Genomic DNA, 21,910 nt, shown 5'->3' with positions numbered 1-21,910 from the left:
ATATTTTAAACAATTTTAATTTTGAATATTTTATGGAAAAATCTGGACAGAATAAACGAATCCCCTTGCCCTGTTTTATTATCATCTATTGATGACTTCGAGATCAATTTGTTAAAGCGACATCTCTTTATAGTTTGAAGAACTAATAACCTTTGTTTTCGTAATTTTTCGGCAGATGGCGTGAATCACTTTTATATTAGAATAAATATTATGCTTAATGTAAAAAATCGACATATGTACGTAGATTCGAAGAATTCAATTTACGTTTATGCTAATACCCCCGAGATAGATAATAGAGCCGAGCCCAGTGGTTAGAACGCGTGCATCTTAACCGATGATTTCGGGTTCAAACCCAGGCAGGCACCACTGAGTTTTCATGTGCTTAATTTGTGTTTATAATTCATCTCGTGCTCGGCGGTGAAGGAAAACATCGTGAGGAAACCTGCATGTGTCTAATTTCAACGAAATTCTGCCACATGTGTATTCCACCAACCTGCATTGGAGCAGCGTGGTGGAATATGCTCCATACCTTCTCCTCAACGGGAGAGGAGGCCTTAGCCCAGCAGTGGGAAATTTACAGGCTGATTATGTTATTATATGTTTATATCTATTACCCCCACATATTATTAAGATGTTATGTTACTAAAATCATAAGTACAATAACTTTGATATTGGGACTGATTTTATTTCCAGATAACGAGTAAGAAGAGAAGTAAGAAAAAACGGTTTTATTTTACTTGTGGCGATTTAATAAAATGAAACGAAGTTATTAATTTGTTATTGATTTTATGTTTTTGTCAATATTATACATGGCTGAATCTTACATAGACAGATATACAAAATTCTTATAAAAGCTATACTAATCATTTTATATCTAATTATATATTACAGATTTGATACAATTGTTATAAAGTCATATTAAAACAATTTTAGCACAGAGAATAAATAAAAATAATAACAAACAAAAAATATTAAAATTACATTACATAACAAACATCTATTATTTATTAGACTGAAAAGATTCATAACATAATACTTAAAGTTCATTTTTGGTCTAAAATTAAATTACGTTTTAAAATCACTCAATAATTTTACTGACACTTTCAAGCAAACAGAATAGATATTTGAATAAAAAAAAATAGCAGGTCACAGAATATTATATCCAACGAAAAAGATCTTTATTAAAAATTATCCAGAAATTAAATCGAACGCATCCGTTCTAATGTTTTCAAACTGGTCATCAAACTGTCTGTATCAAGTCATAACATGTCCGATTATTTTGAAATCAATTAAATCAATATTCACTGTATTGTTAATATTTTAAAGACGATATCATCGTCATTTAATCGAAATAAACCTATCACAATCACAATGACATCATATTCAATATAGTCGATTAACAATAATGTAGCAAATATAGTCATAATATGACTATTTTTGGCATTTTAAAGCTTCTCAAAATTTCATTTAACTAAAACTAAAATTAGGATTAAATGTATCTGCAGATTGATGTTTACTAAGTCATAGTTAGATCGTACCTTTGACTTATCTCATTCCAATAGGCTCCAAATATTTTCACGCCTTCAAGGCAATTAGCAAATCACATGTTGACGCAACGTAATTTCTTATCTGGAATCCTGGATGCGAATTGGAAGCTCGGAACCGCTTGAGGTTCAGGTTTGTTCTCCTCTGCTTTCTCAGCTTCACCCATTAGAGTTCTCAAGCATATCCTCATATCAGCTGCAAACTTCTTTACCAATCGCTCTAACGAAAACAAATGTTCATCTAAGGCCTCTGGTATTTCTTCTCGCATGAAATCAGCTAACCTCAAAAGATATTCTACGTTCGATCCTGAAGAACCTTGGCATTCGAGTATTTGTTTTGCTATATCAGGTAGAGGAGCGGCTCCGAGCCAGTGCCTGTTTTCTGGTACGGCGATGTATAGGAGAGCGTCTTTTTTATCAGTGCAGTTTTGGCTATGGCTACTGGAAGGCGTGAAAAATGAAGGTTTGGGGTGGAAATTCACCGTGTAAATCCGATATCCTCCGAGTTGGCATTCTCTTGTTGAGAGATAAGGGAGCGCTGCATTATCTTCTGCTGCTATAAGAAAAGCTTTGCCCCATGTCACTCCCTGTAATGAAGAGAAAATTGATATAAGTTATTAATATAATTTCATGAGAATGTTAAAAAAAACATTCACAGCTAGTAAATGACACTGTGTTGGGCAAAGCCTCCTTTCTAGATTCGAAGCTTGGAGCGTCCACCACGCTATTTCAAGGATTTTGGATGTACATGTGGTAGAATTATATCGATTAAAACCGACATACAGATTTCCTTTACCGCCGAGCACGACATTAATTGTCCACGCAAATAAAATGCCTACATGTAAAGACACTGAAAGCTAGGTTTGGAATAGTAATATTTAATTTGGTTCACTTTTTTTAGCGTGTGCCATCTATATGTTCCAAAACATTTTTATAGCACTATAATAATCTCTTGATTTGCTAAGATAATTAAATTCAATGCTGTTTATGACACCTATTATTAACTTGTTGAATTATAACTCGGTTTCATCTATGAATATTCATTGAATTTGTGAATTATATAATTGATGTTTACTTTGTTTAAAAACATAAGAATATATTAAGATATTATATTTCTTTTAAAGATTTTAATTTGTAGGAACTAATAATATTACGAAATTTAGTCAAAGTAAAACAAATTGAAGCACAAGGTAAACGTGTCCCATGTCTCCTCTGGAGAAGCTTTGGAGCTTATTCAACCATAATATTACCAAGCGTTGAATAGACACGTTCACATATATCCAATTAAAACTATTTCAGTAGTTACATAATGCACGTAATCAAAGTATTCTCAGAAGAAAATTATTCATTGCCCCATAAATTTATAAATTTCGAAAGTACTTATAGTTGCGGTATTGAGAAATGAAGTTACTGACGAAACGAATTAACCAATTTAAGTAAGACTTTAGCGGTCAATTAGTGACTGACAAACATTTTGTACGTCAGTGATAATTATTTACGGTAAATAATTTTCAAGATTTAGTAATGAATCTAAAGTGAAAACGTCGCGAAAAACTTGATTTCACTTTAACCAGTTAAAGTATGAGACTGTAAATGTTCCACTGTCAGTATTGGCAGAAGATTATTTTTCTTTAGATGTTTTGGCATTTTTTATTCCACCACGGCAAAACATGTGTCAACGTTTCATTAGACTTATACAGATTTCCTCAATATTTTCATTCTCCGCCATGTAAATTAATTATAAACAAAAAATGATCTCACGAAAACTTAGTGGACACTTTAGTGCACAGATTTGACACTTTATCTTTACTCCTCATTCATATGTTCTTAATGTTCACGTATAATTACGACATTAAAGTCATAACATAAATGATAATAATGCCAGGTTAATATTATACCGTACATCAGTATCAATTGGAAAAATAAAATAAACTGCAGATCAATAATAGCGCCCATTTAGCTTTGATAATGAACTGATTATTTATTATTATTTACATTTAGCTCATATCGAGGCAAAATTGATTTTAATAAGGTTGGGTACAAGTTACATATATATAAACGTATGTGAACGCGGCGCACAATATACGACTCGTTTTGCTTACTAATCATAGGATTGTCTAGAAGAGATAATCCAAAAGTGTACTCATGAAATATGCTTCGAAAGTTTCGAACGTTTGGAATGGATTTGACTTCTCACTCGTAACTCAAAAATGACCGGTTACTAATGTCCAATAATGATTCTTTGACTTATGGAACTAGGTATTTTTTATTATATGGAATAGGTGGCAAATGAGCTAATGGCTCGCCTGATAGAGAGTGACTTCTATCGCGCATGGACATCTGCAAAACCGGGGGCTTGCAGGTGTGTCGGCCTTTAAGGAATAGGCAGGCTTTTTTCTTAAGGCTCTCAAGTCGTAAGATCTACATCATCTTAAAGTTTTATTTTTAAATCAATCAGGATCAGGGTTGCTTAAAAAATCAATACAATGCGTCGGCGAAATTGTGAGCAGTTGCTTTTTTCTTATAATAGGATTATAAAGTTACGTCTCTTTGAACAGTAGAACAAACTAAAACCGTCATTTAGCTAACTGGTTTATATTAACGCTATTATGTCCCGCTTACGTCAATGTCAATGTCTCGCGTCATATACCCGAGACTTGAATATAGTAGAATCCACGAAAATCCGATATTCGTGTAAATAGACATAAATATGTCGATAAAGCCGGTGTTTTTAAATTTAAATTTTTAATGTGTTATAACCGTACAATGTTCGCGACGGAAAACGTCGTGATGAAATTATGTGTTGGATAAAATTTACGTCCACGAATTCGCGATTTGGAATAAGCGTTGGCTTAACAAACTTTTTTCAGACGTGTATTTGCGGGTATTACATGTTACTGTTGCCAATTTGTTGATTCCAATAAAAAAATTAAATATATGATGCAAATGTAGGTGTCTCATTCGATTTTTAAAAAAACTACGCTTAAAAAATCACCCAATATTATAAATGCGAAAGCAACTGTCTGTTACAATTTTACGGTTCATCTACAGAACCGAATGTGATGAAATTAGGTATGAAGGAAACTTGAACCCCATAGGCAACACTTTTATACCTAAAACTAACGATAAAAATTAAGAGCGTATCATCTACATAGGTGAAAACTAGTATACATATAAATTCAAGTAACAAAATAACTATAGAAGTAAGTAAGTAAGAACGCTTGGCATTTTTTTTAAATTTGATTTTAACGTTATTTTTAGACAACAGAACAACTTAAATTTTAGTATTTAGCCATAGCTGACATTTTGTATTATTCGGTTGAATACTATTTAATGTGGTGATATTAACATCTGGCAAAACAGGGTTTCGAGATCGATTTTATTACGCTTTAACGTCTAACTACTTTTACGTCTAATGTAAGTATTATGTAAATGGTTTCAAGATTCATGAAAATATTGATTCCACTAGTTATTGTTAAGGATGATTTTGATTAAATAATGGGTATAACTATATCTCAAAGACAATTATGTCAAGTGCATTTACAAAAACGATAAATACCTACTTGTTATAAAAATATACTAAATATAGGAAGGATTTTCAAACGTGATGCGTGACGAATCCCTAACTTTTCACCATTTATGCTACAAATGAGTGGCCCTGTTTTTTTAAATGAGATTAATCTAAAAAATGAACCGAAGGTATCTTCAAAATTGGTTCAATCGGCGAAAATAACGCGTAATCTCACTCCCTTTGTTATGTTTGGCTAAAAATAAGACACTGAGATGTGACATCGTTATTTTTGAAATCAAAGTGATGGCACAGATAAGAATCGACTACGTTATTATCAACTGAATGGACCTTTCTAGGCCAAAGACCTTGATAACCCGGTTATGAGATGAAGTATTAAATACATTCTTATTACATTAGAAATTTCAAATCGTATTCAAAATACCCTGATCTTCCTAGCATGGTATATAGGGTTACAAATTTTCTTTTGTGCGAGTCCGCCTGTGTGGTTTCCGTACATAATTGTATTTATTATATATTGTATATAAAATATTTGTATCTACTTTATGTATATCAGACAGGCATTTATCCATAATAGAGATGACCGACATATGCACATACTGTAAATACCATCGCCAAGACCAGATTAGCTTTAACCATAATTCCACAAAGACAACAACAAGAGAGAAACAAAACTGGTACAAAACATTCCGATTTAAGTTCATTGAAAATTTGTCCTATTATAATTAAGTATTTTACGATTTAGTAATTATAATATTCACAAATTATAATTACTAAATCGATAATCCAAAAAAAAAAAATAGCCCGTGGACACATTGAAATAACGTAAATCCAAATTAAAGAAAAGACATACTAAAACCACGTGCAACAAATCTTCGCAGATAGGAAAAAATATGACAGGAAAATTAAACAGACATGGAACCATGGGAACAAGTACTGTAAATGAACATATATCAAATCATATTACATTATTATTGTTTATAAATAACGTATCAACGTGCGGTATGCATGATGTCTTGGTAAGATTGTATGAGAGAAATAATGTTGTCGATGACAACATCATTTCTCTTGTTTGTTGCACTTATGGAGCAAAGGTTTAATTTGGGTCAGTGATGATTATAACTGTCTATGGACATGGGTAATTTTAATTATCGGTTTTATATTTCGTAATCATCGAAATCGTTTCTTCTATTTATTAAACTGGATGGGTTATATGTTTGACTGCACTAATCTCGGGTAATAAAACTTGTAATATTACTTTTATGTATTTTTAAAAAAGTTAATGATAGTTTATGACTGTTTCTTTCAATCTTTAAAATTGTAAGCGATTATACAATTTTACCGCTTAGTTTCTCTCATTAGTTCTCTTCACAACTAGGTTGGTTTTCTTTTCCGAACTGAAAATGGGTGTGATTCTTTTATGTCGCCGTTCAATTATCTTCTAAGACGATTTAAAAAAAACGAGCCGTTAAAAAAATGTGTAAGTTATATAAACGACAAATTACCATAAAATTGTCAACTATACTAATAATAATGGCAAATGAAGCGAACAATGGTCGGCAGAGACGAGGTGGGTGGGTATTTCATTTATGCGAAGTACTTTGTTTTGTTACAAACTCAAATTCTGTGAATACATAAAAAATGAAGGGTGCTGGCCCAGATAATATTCATTGGACTATCTATCGTTGGTGCACTTTTCTATTTCTTATTATGAGAGCCAGCAATCCAACACGACCTGAGGGAGACGCATAGGACTTACAGTTCTTTCCGAGGCACGGGCATGTGAAATCACCTACATTCAAAATCCGCTTTACTGACGATAATATATCTATCGATACTAGTTATTGGCGAGTTCAAGGTTGGAATCCTAGGAATATTATGGTCAGATGTCAAAATTAGGGATTTATGTATACAATATATCATAAAACAACATCTACGATAAAAAAATACTGAATATCTTTGATGAACCGGAAGACTAAAGTGACATGATAATAACTTAAAATAATGAGATTTTTAGTGGTTACTGACAAGCCAAAATTTATAATTTTATCATTTAAAAAACACTTAAAACCCATTTATATAAAAACTGATGACACGTTAAGACACATTGCTGATAATAATATTTTGATTAGTAACATATCATGTTTCCATATTACTTCATTCATTACATAATCCCATGTTAATAAAAATACGTCAACAAACATTACGGACACGAAAATGATAAAAATTGAATATAATAATGATAATATTGAATAATTCCGTTATCAGAATTTTAATTGTAGCCTTTATTGTGTCTGGTCGATGTCTTTCGCAGATATCTTTTCTAGATACCTTGGTTATGGCTTATGACCTTCATCAATTTGGACCTTTTTTATTCCTCGTATAGGTCAATGACTTGGTCTATCTTATACAGACAAACATGACATAGTACTGTTTGCTAATTACACCTCATTCGTTTTTGAGAAAAGGACAGGTAAACTATGACTTTGTATGGTTTTATACAAAGCTATCGCTAACAATGGAAAAGTTTTAAAATTTAGCACACCAAGTGTAAATGTTAAAGCCGATGTGAAACTTATCAATAGGAAATACTATAGATCCAGTGGAATCAATAATTACTTGACATTACTGTTCGTGGTTAGTTGCAATGGGCCTCGTATACGTATAAACGAAGTGAGTAGACTCAGATATCCAGCATTAATTACTGTTAAAATAATAAGACTATCTATTGACGCTGATACGGCTCGCTTCGTATATTTGTGTAATTTTCAAAGTATGATGTCTTAAAGCATATTTTGGGTATATACAGTCGCCATCCATACATTAATTTTATTGTTCTTCAAAAGAGCGAAATTCGTGCAATCTCTAACGTAGGATCCATAGTTACTAAGAAATTAATAAAAATATTGACTGTTGCTTCTCAATACATATTCTCTAATATTAATCGGGAAAATATTATTGAATTTGTGATACTCATAAAATGAATACAAGGAAGGATACAACTTCCGGCTTTCTGTCTCTTCTGACAAAGCAAGAGATGAGGCATTTTCTCTGTACCCTCTATTAATACGATATGTAATTATTGGTATTATTATTTGATATAGATCTAATTATCATATTAATGTGAGCTATAGAGTTCTTAATTTGTCTGTTTAACTAAGAGTTACCCGCACCTTAACACGGAAGGTCTTATGTTAATTTTATTTAAGGTTGTGTCATGTCTTGTGTAATTATTTATTTATTCATTTTGTCTTGTACATCGTTTATTATTATATATTCTTATTTTGGATTTTTAATAAGTTCTCTTATCAAGAGATGTAAATTATGTAAATTATTAAAATTAATTTTGTAATATTATTATTTTTAAAGGTCAAATTTGGAAGTTTTGGCAATAGTTTTTGGCAAGAGTTAAAAAAAAAAATAACACACTTATTAATATCGGTACCTATGAATTGTAAATAAGTAAATATTTGACAACATGACATACATTACTCTGATCCCAATATAAGTAGTTAAAAGCTCGGAGTGGCGTACCCATGAAAACCGGTGTACACACTACTCGACCACGGAGGTCGTTTTACATATATGTATTTATTTATATGACCTCACTAAGATTATTAAAGGAATAGGTGCTATTTCTGGTAATGTACTCACATATACTCATATGGGGAAAAATAATCTATGATATTTGGAATCGCTTTATAATTATTTATTATATAGCTTTTGGGAATTTATTTTATGATAAGTTTGATGTAAGCAGTAATTACGTGTCACTGCTATTTATTGCACACTCCCTCTATATAGGTCATGATCAGAAGGGTGAGCAAAAATAAGTCGTTATTGTGTTGGTGATTTACATGACTCAGACTTACGGCAGAATGTATAAGGTAGACCCAGGCGGGCCTCCACGAAGCTACTCGATAATTATATAAATAGAGTAGAGTAAATATATAAATAGAGGAGAGAGTAAATATATTATACAATTGTTGTTATATTAACTTGGAAATTAACAGAAGTAAGAAATATGATAGAAAAATACATAACCTTAAAAACACGAACACTAAAAATCTATGAAAACTGAAATTATCTATAATTATAAAATATAAATTTGAAGACTTTGTTCGTTGGAAGGTGTTGAATGAAATCAAATCCTATCCTGTTTAGCAATAAAAAAATACTAGATGCGATGTTGGAAACTAGGTTTAATTAGTTTATCTTACCTTCTTGTATATGATTTATTAACAATGATTGTCACCACTTCTTTCAAAAATATGTATGTTAAATCATATGATCTACCAAAGTTTTAAATGGTAAAAAACACCCGTCGTCAGCGAGGAAAGTTAGAAGCATGGCGAACCAAAAACCTAGATATTAAAAACATATCCATAACTGTAAAAGCTAAAATTATAAACTTCACAATAGGATATCAATTGCTCTTAACACTAGTCATATACATACAAACATGAACACGTTCGTCGAATGATAAGTCTGGTAAATTTAACGTGCAAGTAAAACGTAATTAAATGACTACCATGGGCCTTCCATTAAAGTAACAGTCATGGATGTGTGCTTCCTGTAAACATTTAATTTTAAGACTGTGTGTGATGTAAACGGGATATAAATTAACATGGCGACGTAATATTTAAAACATTTATACTTATATAAAGTAATGCGTAACAAAGCCCAATACGAGGATAACTTGGCATTATTTTATTTTAGTGGTTTGAAAGTGAGTTTTAATATATAAATTGTAGCCACTGGGCAAATGGGCCAACTGATGGTTGCTGATCGCAACACACCAATGCGACCACCAAACTTGGGAGCTAAAATATTGGAGGTATTTTGAGGGTAGAAAAGTAGGAAAAGAAGTATGTCAAGGTGTATATTACGTATTTATTAAAAATAGCTTGATCAATTATTCTGAATCGCTCTAACGTTTGGTTATATAGTTTGTATTTTTTATATCTTATTAAATTTTTTTTTTGTTTCATTACCATAAAAATATAAATAATAATATCATAATGGATATTTTTGAGGAATAACTAATATTTCTATTTACCCAAAATAATCAAATATCAAACTTCTGTTAGGAGCTGGGTCAACAAAAGCCCACGGGGTATATGTCTGATTTTTACAATAGGACGCGGCCTATAGCGATTTTCCATTATTTCGTATACGTTGTAACAGTCAACAATAAATCAATTAAGATAAACAAGAATACTGACAGGTACAGATTTAATGCTAATAAATATGCTATAGAATATTGACGTTTAAAAAGATGTCAATAACAAACAGTTCAAAGATGTGGTACCGTTTTAGACACGTGGTAGCATTTCATGTCACGTGTGTAAACTAACCTAACCTAACGATGTATTCCTGCAAGTTAAACACGTTAAAACGTACGTAGTAAATTTTGCATATTTGTTTTGTTTAAATTATTAATAAGCAATAAGTCAACGGAAGTAGTCCTACGAAGATTTGTTAACGATCAAAACATTTTATATGCCAGTTCTTTTTTTAAATACTTTACAACTTTTAGGTGTGCCAAATGATCATATAGTTCATATCAAAGATTTAAAAACAACCGATGGGTAACAGCGTTTTGTTAATCAAATTAACATGAATAATAATAGCAACCTATTCTTTCCTGAGAACTTCGTCATTTATAGGTCGACTTGAAATAAAAAATTGTGATGTTCCATTGAAATTTGGAGAAATAATTGAAGTCTAGTATTTTATTGTTATTTTTTATATTATATATTTAATAAAATACTGTGAATAACTCAGTACTCGTAACGTATTAAAAGTGAAACGTCTGATACTCTTTATTTTCAATACAATTCATATTTAACATTGCGACAAAATTTGCCATGCCATAAAGAAAATTCTCTTCGCGACCTCCTCTTTAATACAAACTGATTAACATATTATGCCAATATACCTACCTAGTTTAAGACGAAGTTATAAATAGCAAATTTAGTGAATGGAACGAATGTATATATGGAAGACTGCCCATTGGGATGAAAAATATCTATTTTTGTAAATAGATATTTTTCATGCCAACTCGCTTTTGTGGTCCTACGGTTAAAATATTTGTATTAAACCTTGAATAGTAGTTAATAATTTATTCAACAAAGCTTTTTAAATTTATATTTTAGTGCGAAGACTATTTAAATATTTATAGTGATAATATTTTACGACTACGTTAAAAAATCAGCATTTTGGGATCTTATTTCGTAGTTTTTTAAAATAATTCCTTGTGAACACGTGAGAATTTGATGTACTTGATCCGTCATTGATAGTACAAAACGTAGTAAAACCGTGACATTGTCAATGGGCTGCCAACGACAAAACAAATTAGTATTACGTATCATATGAGCGTTGTACAGGCTGATTCATGGATTACGAATTAAAATTTATATTACTTGAACAAAATCATACCAGGATCATTTTCGTTTTCGGCATAATTTTCGTCTTCAATGCTCTTTTGTTTTAGTGATGTGTTTATGTTAATCGAAAGACTTAATTACCGTTACTGATTGATATGTATAGGTACTGGTTCAGAAATAATATTTTATATAATTAACACGATGTTCCGCTGACCGTAGTGTGCGGTGTGATCTTACGATTTTTAGAAATCGTACGAATAGATCTTCCGATCAATACGTTTAAAGTAATTCTTCAGATTTATAATACTAGTCTACATTAAGTGTTTAATATAAAAACCAAAATGAAAATATATATATTATAAGGTGCATAACACACAGAAATCTTGCCGAATAATCACGTTTTTTAAATCGTAAGCAATCCCCTCACAATCATTTCTATGCTCAATTCCAAGGATTCACGTGTGACTATAAATAGGATTAGTTGAAAAGAAATATTTGTCGATGGCGGACAGCAATTCTGACAAAAATTATTACCGTTACTAGATTAGGTCTGTTGAGATATATTCTATCTTTGATATAACTTTTTCATTGTCATTTAGACAATTGAACCTGTCACACAAAAACATTTGACAATTTTAGAATCTTCTGTTAGAGAAGATACAACTATTCCTATATAAGATATTCCTATTAAATTTATTTTACCTTGTTCTATTTGTTTCCCAAATAAAAATAAAATATGATTATGACAAGATATAGGTTGGCGACCGGCGAATTTGACACCTGATGGTAAGTGGCAACACCGCATAGACAATGGCGCTGTGAGAAATATTAACCATTCCTTACACCGTCAATTCGCACCAACCACGAAAACTAGGGTGTTATGCATATAAATTGCCTATAGTTTTATCATATTAGAGGCTATTGTAGAAAAAATTAAAACATAAGGTTGAAAATCAACACGTGTTTGCTGCACTTGTTACTAGCAGTGCTACTCTGAATGAATTCACTCGTCAAATGATTTAATACTCGAAGATGTTTCGTTTACTTTTTTATATACTTATTGATTGTCAAAAAAGGAAAGAAACACTTCAGACCTAAGAAATACCGGCGAATGAAACTCAACGGACTTTTACTATGGGCTGTATATCTTCACGATTATTAGGAGCGGATCGGTAATTCTAAACGTCAAACACCATGTTCTTTAAACTGTATGAAACAGGAGGTATGTTTTAAGACTGAACGCGATTGAAACCGAACTACACAGCTAATTATAAATAAACAAGGTCTAATGCGCATCGATGTGACTACAACGTTATCTACAATAAGTTGAAGTGTTAAAATTATATTTTAGTTGAACAGTTGAATATTAAATTCGATTAACCAGAAAAATCGAAAAACCAAAAGGCCAAGGGGAAGCGGAACGTAGGATGTCCATCGGTTAAATCGAATTTGGACTGAAGAAGACCGCTTGCAGAGAGGTTATAGTTTATGACGATGAACCAGAAGTGTTGCCGCCAATACAGAAACCACTCTCAAGTTCATCCAAAGTCATCTTTTATATCTTAAGGTTTTAACAGCTTGTATCTCATGTTTTATATGCTCTTGTTTGTGTAGCTTGTACTTAGTGTATAATAGCAAAGAATATACTATCTTTTGTCCTCACCCTTAATGAGTTATTGTAAATAGCAAGTTCAATATATAACATTAATACCATTGTTTGATATAATAACAAGATCCTTCTCATCCACAGTTAATAAAATATTTACTGTTATATTAACATCGGACATCCGCGAGGCGATTGATAACATCATCGAGATAATACTATGGTCTATAAAAATAATAATGATTTTACACTAGACTTATTGGAGTGCGACTTTTTCGAGAGCGATGTGTCAAATTTTAAGATCGGATTTGATACGATAACGCTGACGTATATATCGGCGATTCTAACGAACTAACGTTATCATATACAAACATGTCTATAAAGTTAACGGTAGTTTTTTAAAAACTTTTGACTTCGCGAAGACAATGTACAAATGGGACAAGGTTTGGTGAATACCGATACTTTTGTTAGGTACAAAAGCACTTACAATTGTTATTAAAGAACATTAATAGTAAAAACTAAACTAGCAACATTTCTCTAATCAATCTTTCGAACCGACAGTAATTTCAGTACATGACATGTCTTGTAGAGCGATATTTAATGCGCATACACGCCTACACGTAAAAATATGTTCGAATTTAAATTAGGATATTCATGTAATTATTATCTGAAGCATTATCTCAGTTTGATCCACTTTTTTTACTTCCAACTATCTATTCATAGTTACCAGGATTCGCTATTAGATATTTGAATTCAGATAAAACAGGATCACACAGGTGTTAATAGCGTGTTAAAAGCATCTTCCAAAAAAATAAGATGTATCAATCATGACAGCTGGATTCTTCAAAATACTAAACGATTTAGAAAATAAGTGATTATGCGTCTACAGAATGAGATATTGATTCATACTACTACTCAAGCTATTTCAATGTATTAAGTATCGTACACGCGTTCAAAATCTTGAGTAATAAACAACAAATACAAAATGCAAATAAAACTGTAATAGAATCACGTGTCTTGACACGACATTGTCACACCATTGGCAATTTGCAAATCGGCGGATGCAATTGATTTCATCCCGTCTGACGCGAACATCGGTTCGTTACACTTAAAGAATTTTATTAAAATTATTTACTACTAGCTGTGCCCGCGACTTGTTGCACGTTTGATTTTAACCAAAAAAGTTATTGTTCTAACCTAAGTTAATCCTTATTACATCAGTTATCTGCCAGTGATAGTTCCGTCAAAATTGGTCCCGTCGTTCTAGAGATTAGCCGGACCAAACAGACATACAAAAATTAAAAAAGAAGTTATGTACCGTGTATACATACATATGCATTTAGTGAAAAGCGGTTATTTTAATATTACAAACAGACACTCCAATTGTATTATATATGTGTATATTGTAGAATGTAATATATTTAAATATTACAAATCGCAACGTACATAAACGGCTACTGAAGTTTACACATTTCGTATTTATATCAAATATATGTTCCATTTAGAAACTGAAGATACTACACCCAATATTACAAGGCATAGCGGTGTTCCCAGCAGAGAACAATACACATAATTTACGTTATGACTAATTAATAATAAACAAAGATAATGCTACTCGTCGCATTATCACAAGCAACACAATATTTACTTACATATAAAAAAACATTTCAATATGTTTTTGTATGTTACGCACTTGGCAACTATGTCACACTCAGCAAAACATAAACATTCTAAATGTTTCTTTATCAAATACACATTTAATGTTTATTTGTACGTTAATTTTTAAGCAATTACATTGTTCGTAATTAGTGATTTTATTTAAAACGCTAATTTCAAATTGCTTTATATGAAGGAAACGAAATTAGGTTACAGTTGGCCGATAAGCAGAACGCAAATAGTATAAAGAGGACATTGTTGTTAATAAAGGCTGAGAATATAGAAAAAAATCACGCGTATAAACCGTGTCAATTTTGATGACAGTTAAATTTTATATTTACCGTATACGAATAATGCATTTTTGATTTTTTCCTCTTCGATTCATAACTTACCAGAGGTTATCGTAAATGTTTGACGCTAATTCTTGTATTTATACTATTGTCAGTATTACATCGGTTCAACGATCCAGAAAGCTACAATAACAAGATTGTTTTCAAAAAACAATTTCATGTAATTTGATCTCAAGTAATGTTTCTTTGTTTTTCCCACTCACGATTCTGTATCACTCGTACGATTGGTTAGTATCTTGCGTGCCTTTCTACGTAATTAATTTGATTGGTTGAAATGTTAGTTGTTGACTTGCGTTAATGTTTCTAGCCGTCTGCGGAAAATTCGTCGAAAACACAATTCACCGAATCAGAATTCGTGCATGTCAAATCATTAACTGAGGAAAATTTACGGAGTATTCAATCCGCAGTGATAACCGAACTCTCTGTTACACAAAAAGCAGCGACTACCTTACTTATAAATGTTTTACAAAGAATACAAATTAATAAATTCCGCTTTACAGTTGAAGATTTATCCGCAATAGTTGAAAATCTCTGACTATTTCCCGCTGTAGTTGAACATTTCTATAAATATTTCCCGTTATAGTTGAAAGTCTCTAAGAATATTGCCCGCTATAGTTCAAAACAGTATTTACGACGGATTTTTTACAAATCTTCGATAAATTGCGATTCGATGAATTGTTTTCGACGAATTTTCCGCAAATCGTTTCTAGCACATAGCACAATCAATAAATGGCGCTAGAAGTACCAGATAATTGTTTACAAACAAAACTATAGCAACTGTATTTAATGTTATTAGTTTATAGTTCTGTGTTTTCGTTCCAATATTAATCTGCCGTTTTGAGATACTTATGCTTCAGAGAAATGACTTAATTTATTATTGATAATGGTTCGTGATAGGAGAGTACACAGGCTTAACCTTTGAGACGCAATACAAAAGCACTCGCCTTACACCACGGACCACTTTAAATATCGTCAATGATTGAATTATGATTTATTACAAATGATATTGCCTAATTAGAAATCGAAATCTCTAATAAGACCTTTACTTATTATTTCTAATCGCGGTGATTTTATAATTAATTTGATAATTTTCAATTTGAGAAAAGAAACCGCTTCAAGATTTTCTTTAAAAAAAAAATCAGCCAAGGAATTTGAATTTTAGAAGCAAAAATAAAAGTCTTAAAAGACAAAATGGAGAATTAAAGTTTTTTTTTTTATTTTTCGATTCCTTGTATCGCGAATGGTTATTGTTATATATAATAAAGATATTGTAATTAAGTCCAAAGACATACTTCAAAACAATTTATTAAATACGTGACAATTTTACTAATATCCAATGTCGTTAAGGATTTGATTTTAATATGAAAATTTATAACAATGGACTGTCATAAGACACGCATGTCACGGATAAAGGATAACTAGATCCGACATTATTGCGTACATACATATAATAATAAACTACATGTGTCAACTAACACGTGCTGATAAATACGTCTCGGATATACGATATGCGCAGGCGCATATTTCGAAACTATTTTTATGTGTTATGTATTTAATGGAAATATTTATTGTTTCAGCATTAGTTGGTTGTTGAACTAACCAGCTTTTATATTTGTTTTAAGATTAATTGTATTTTAGTAGAGGTGGTTAATTAGGTTTATACAAATATTCTAGTAATTGATTGATTTAGATAGGTATTGTCAAACTTAATATGCTATTTATTATAAAGAAATGTATTAATTGACTTATAATAAAGTCAGTTGAACCCAGTCGACAAAGTTAAGAGTAGGGATGTTTAACGAATATAGCTGAGGGTAGTACAAAAGTTACTCTTTACTTAATGCAATGATCGCTGGATACAAGTGACTATCCCTACATATACTCTATTCCAACTATAACAGGAAAAAAGCCAAATGAACAACATTTGACAGCAAATGACTCGATATCTATGACATTCACAATGGATTTGCGAAAAATGGTGTTTTTAACGTCGACGAAACTGTTATCGGAATTTTGGAAGTAAAATTAAAGTGGAAATAACTTGTTAAATTCAATAGTGTTGTATTATAAATAACGATATATTCATCATAAACTCTTAATAGTGCACAATAAAGCTGAGTTATTAGCAAATCGCATGAAATACGTAAATCTAAGGGATTTTCTACTTCCATTGGAATAGGCTATATATTTATTTGATAAATCTTTATCATAAAATAAATCATTACAGTATATGCTACAAATGACCTTGAAACGTAAGTTAAACGTAATTTCAATTTGAATCAAAATTTCATACGAACTTTGAGCCTTTGAAGTTTTTATTATTGCTTTAAAATCTTATCATGGTATTTAAAGAATCGTCGTATAATATATATATATATATATATATATATATATATATATTTTTTTTTTTTTTATTTATTGTGCACTATATATATATATATATGTACGTGCTGGAAGAAATTACGAGACCTAGCAATTCGTAATGGATTATAGGAAATCAAGCTCTTTTCATCTCCAAAATATATGTGTGTGTATCACATTTCCTATATCTAACGCAAAATTTCAGAGGCCATCTTTATAAGCCGTATGTGTGACCGTGACCAGATTATGAATATAATTAATAATAATTACCTCCTTATCTTCTATAAGAGTGGCAACACGACCAGGCTGAAACAAATAATTGTAATTAAAGCGATGTTTGCTAGTAAATATTTTTTAAGTAATTTTTTGTGTAAATATTATCATTAAGCACAGAAACAATGTAGGTACGTACGTATAATTTTGTTTTTCGATTTAGTATGAATTTGCCAAAGTACTTATATTGAATACAAGCAAAAAAACTGTTTGTACTGATTAAAAAATGTTTATTTGAGTGTTGTGTATGTGTTCTTTGGATGATATGTCTATTAAATTGATATAAAATACACGTTCACCTTTATATACTAATATATAAAAACATGGTTAACCTGTCTAGACATCTAGTAAAACATACTTATGAGGTGTTAATCTATACTAATATTATAAATGCGACAGTAACTGTCTGTTTGTCTGTCTGTTGATCTTTCACGGCAAACCGCTGAACGGAAATTGACGAAATTAGTAATACTTTTTATGCCTAACACCCGACAACCAATCCCCAAATAACAAGCGAAGCCGCGGGCGACAACTTGTACGTAATATGTAAATGAACGAACGCAGCGATACAACGGTCTTCGTAGACTGTGTAGAGTGTATACCCATATTGGTGATGGACCATTGCGACCAATTAGAGAAATTATATTGACATGGACATTGGACGGAGCATTATAATTACTTTCTTAATAAATAATATATAAATTAAATATTCCTAGTCACATCTATTTTCTTATGGTTATTTATAGCTTTGTTATGAGATAATAATGTTCTTTTATGTAAGATCCCCTTACACTAAGTTTTTGTCGATAGAATACATTTGTAAAGACACAATTTCTCTTCTTCATATATATTCTTTAATTACCCAACTCACAAAAACAAAGTCTTTGTTAAGAAAAGTTAGTCATTAATAAAATTAAAAAAAAACCACAAACTAAAATCTATTAATAGATTAGTCAATCAAAACAGTACTCAAAACAAAAATTATAATCAAAGGTGCTTTTGAAACATTAATAATTTATAGAAATTGTGAAATCGGTAAAAACTAACTTTAATCACAGCGTTGAATTACATAAGCCAATAGGCTGCTTGAAATTGAAGTGATTGTGTGCATTAATTTTATTTAAATAAAGAGGATTTCTGCTATTAATGTTTGAACACTTTAAAATAAGTATACAATGCCATTAAATAATTCAAATCCATAACTTTTATCTTATGCAAATATAAAATATAAAGTGCATATATAATAGTGTTGTATTATATATATATAAATATCATTGCATATATGCATATATGCATCTTTACCCTAAAATGCATGTACCCATGGTAATGGCAAGGTACCCATAATGTAAGCTCCAAAAGGGAACAATATGACAGAATACAATTTAGATATACCATACCATTTTGCTAAGACAACCCTACATTGTGATTGATATTTATTAAATTAGTTTTTATTGCACCAATTTCAAAGATATCAATAAGTATAATACTATGAATAAAATCTTAAACATATGGCAATCTTCTAATCTTTTTAGGAAGCCAGTTGATTATATTCGAGACATACAGGGCTATCTCTGAATAACATCACCCAATGCTTGCTAGCTTGCTCTCAACCAAGTTTTCAATGCCTTAACAAATACACGAAACTGAACACTATTTTTGAGACCTTTAACATGACAGGCTATGTGGTTTTTTAATCAAGGTAGTTTTTAATTTTTATGCTGGGTAATATCTATCTGGTTTAAAACTATTTATTAGGTATTGACCTAATAAATAGTTTTCCTACTGATTGCAGTACAATTTATTATTTAATAATTAATAACAGATGTTTGTGTTAATACCTATTACTTTTGCCTTCTTTGGGTTGTTAAGTTGACCCACAAAGTTAAAACTGTATGAAAAATATCTAACAGAGATGTCTTCAAGTCGGTATTTGGTTATCTTTACTAACATTATAAATGTAACTGAAACTGACAGTTTTTTCATAGCTAAACCACTTTATCAAATTTGGTGAAGTTTGAGTAGATTGCTATTAGTCATTTTGTGAAGATTTAAATGAATGGAGAGTAAAGAGGAAAAATATTTAGTTTTATACCTAATTTATGAGCTGTGGTAAAAGTTTTTGTAATAAAACATCTAAAATAAAGACTAACTTAATAAATCAAAAGACTTCATTTGTTTTATATTGACCAAGGGATGTAACTGTTCATGAAAATCCAGCGCTTAACAAGTAGCACATTTTCTATACGATCAACCAAGTAATTCAACCTCATTACTAATTTAATAATTTCACCTCAATGCTAGGCAGTTTTTAAACAATAGTGATTCCTTAAAAAGTTTGATATATGGAAGTTTTTTTAAATCTAATATGTGATTGTTTTATATGCAGATAATTATTGTTACTTTTGTTTTATAATTAAAACTATTATGATAATTATAATAATGTACTAATTTTCCTTGTATTTAAAATCATATTAAATACTACTTGATGGTAACGGAATAGGTACTATAAATTGTTAAAATTGTCTGTTAAGTATAATTAATTAGTTGAAAAACTTATAAATAAAAAAAAGCATTTGTTTTACATTCAAGCACAAATATATTTTAAATTTTGATAACATCAAACTTTTAAAATAATACGAGCCAACGAAACGGAAATCCCGTAAGGTGAAAGGTATGACAAATATTGCATCAGAAAGATGCATCAAAATTTAAGCAATGGCTGTTATACTTAACATTATGAACATTAATCGCAATAGGCATTTTATCTTTTTAAATTGTAGTTTAATCCAGAATTGTGACAATTTAACGTATGAAATATTTAAATAAAAACAGTATGTTAAACATTTCAAAAATATATACCTTTGATTCGGTTCCTCTATGCGTGGTATTCCCTTGCCAAAATCTCCTAGAAAATCCTTTTACATATCCCGTGACCGACTTCTGGTACTCAAAGCCAGGGTTCCAGCAAAGGGAACCGTAGCCGAAAACCCAGAAAGGTTCTCGTCGCACCACTTCCTCGCCATTTTCTTCCGTTGCGAAACTCATATTTAAACTTTTTTCAGTATTCTTTATTTGAAAAAAAATCTTGAAATCCGCGACTTACTCAGAAAATCACCTTGTAGATCAACACTAATTTGATAATTTCGAATGTAGAGTAAGTGAAAGCGGATAAAGAATGCCACGGATATAGATTTAACACACGTTTTTAATTCACTTTATTATTCTACTTGTGTCTCATTGTGGGTATTTGAAATACGCGAATATAAAAATAAATTATCATTATAAATGCAAAGCGTCATGTGATATAAGTCGTTCCATTGCGCTGTACAATTGTAAACTGACGTTTTTTCGCCCGCTCATTTCAGCTGTCACTTCCACTTCCGCATTCGGTCACAAGACGTTCCTTTTTATGCATAGCATATTTTTTATAACTAAAAAAATAAATTTTACTTGTATTAACTGTTTAGAGCTCCGGTGGATTTTTAGCTTTAGATCATGTTACATAATAAGTTATTATATAAGTCTGACTTTAAAACCTACTAATTTGAACAAATAATTATTTTAAATATCTTGTAATTGTTTTTTATACACTGCCTTTTCTCTTTCTGCTATCATTGATTTTTTATTCGAAAGAAGGAAACTGCAACAATGTTTATCAAATCACTACCCAAAAAACAGTAACAGTACCAACAACATAGTATAATTGTGCGGGATTTAACGAGAAAACTTCTATAGAAAAAATAATAAGTGTATCAGTGGTGAACTGCTATATTCAGAATGACGACAAAAAAATATGTAACTTAAATCTAAGTACATCTAATTGCACGACGGCGCAATAAGTGCAGCTGCATTAAATTTTTCGCAGGCGCTTAAACAATAATTCCCAGCGTCTTAGATTACAACCGATAGAAATTTATTTCTCGAATATTATTTAAGATATGGTCGCTAAATGCAACAAAAGAAAATCTTATTCCTAGATATCGTCATATCGATAAACTTTATTCCACTCTCATTTCTATTTGTCTATTTTTTTATAGAATAGCGCGGACCCGATTTGACAAATTCGAAATATTAAAAATAATTCGCGATTTTAGGTAGAGAGAGGGTAATAATTCACGTTTGGATACTTATTTATTTATACAAATTATCCAAAGGCATCATGCAAAGAGACATTATATTCCAATGAACATAAGAAATAACAAATA

The 21,910-nt window shown here is 30.8% G+C and overlaps 2 protein-coding genes across 2 annotated transcripts in view; both read right to left on the bottom strand.

Moving 5' to 3' along the window:
* Cv-c (crossveinless c) overlaps window positions 1–21,910 on the bottom strand; it is a 517,053-nt gene that overhangs the window by 198,260 nt on the left and 296,883 nt on the right. The gene's annotated exons all lie outside the window — the stretch shown is intronic.
* Window positions 767–21,054, bottom strand: LOC113401588 (putative glutathione-specific gamma-glutamylcyclotransferase 2). The gene is made up of 3 exons (XM_026641561.2): window positions 20,565–21,054; window positions 17,703–17,738; window positions 767–2,131 (listed from the first exon to the last, which is right to left on the bottom strand). The coding sequence occupies exons 1-3, from the start codon at window positions 20,748–20,750 to the stop codon at window positions 1,601–1,603; spliced, it is 753 nt and encodes a 250-aa protein (XP_026497346.1). The 5' UTR covers window positions 20,751–21,054; the 3' UTR covers window positions 767–1,600.

This window comes from Vanessa tameamea, chromosome 20, assembly GCF_037043105.1.
Source record: "Vanessa tameamea isolate UH-Manoa-2023 chromosome 20, ilVanTame1 primary haplotype, whole genome shotgun sequence".
Taxonomy (NCBI): domain Eukaryota; kingdom Metazoa; phylum Arthropoda; class Insecta; order Lepidoptera; family Nymphalidae; genus Vanessa; species Vanessa tameamea.
Note: the sequence above shows the minus strand (reverse complement) of the source record. Positions and strands in the feature narration are given on the sequence as shown.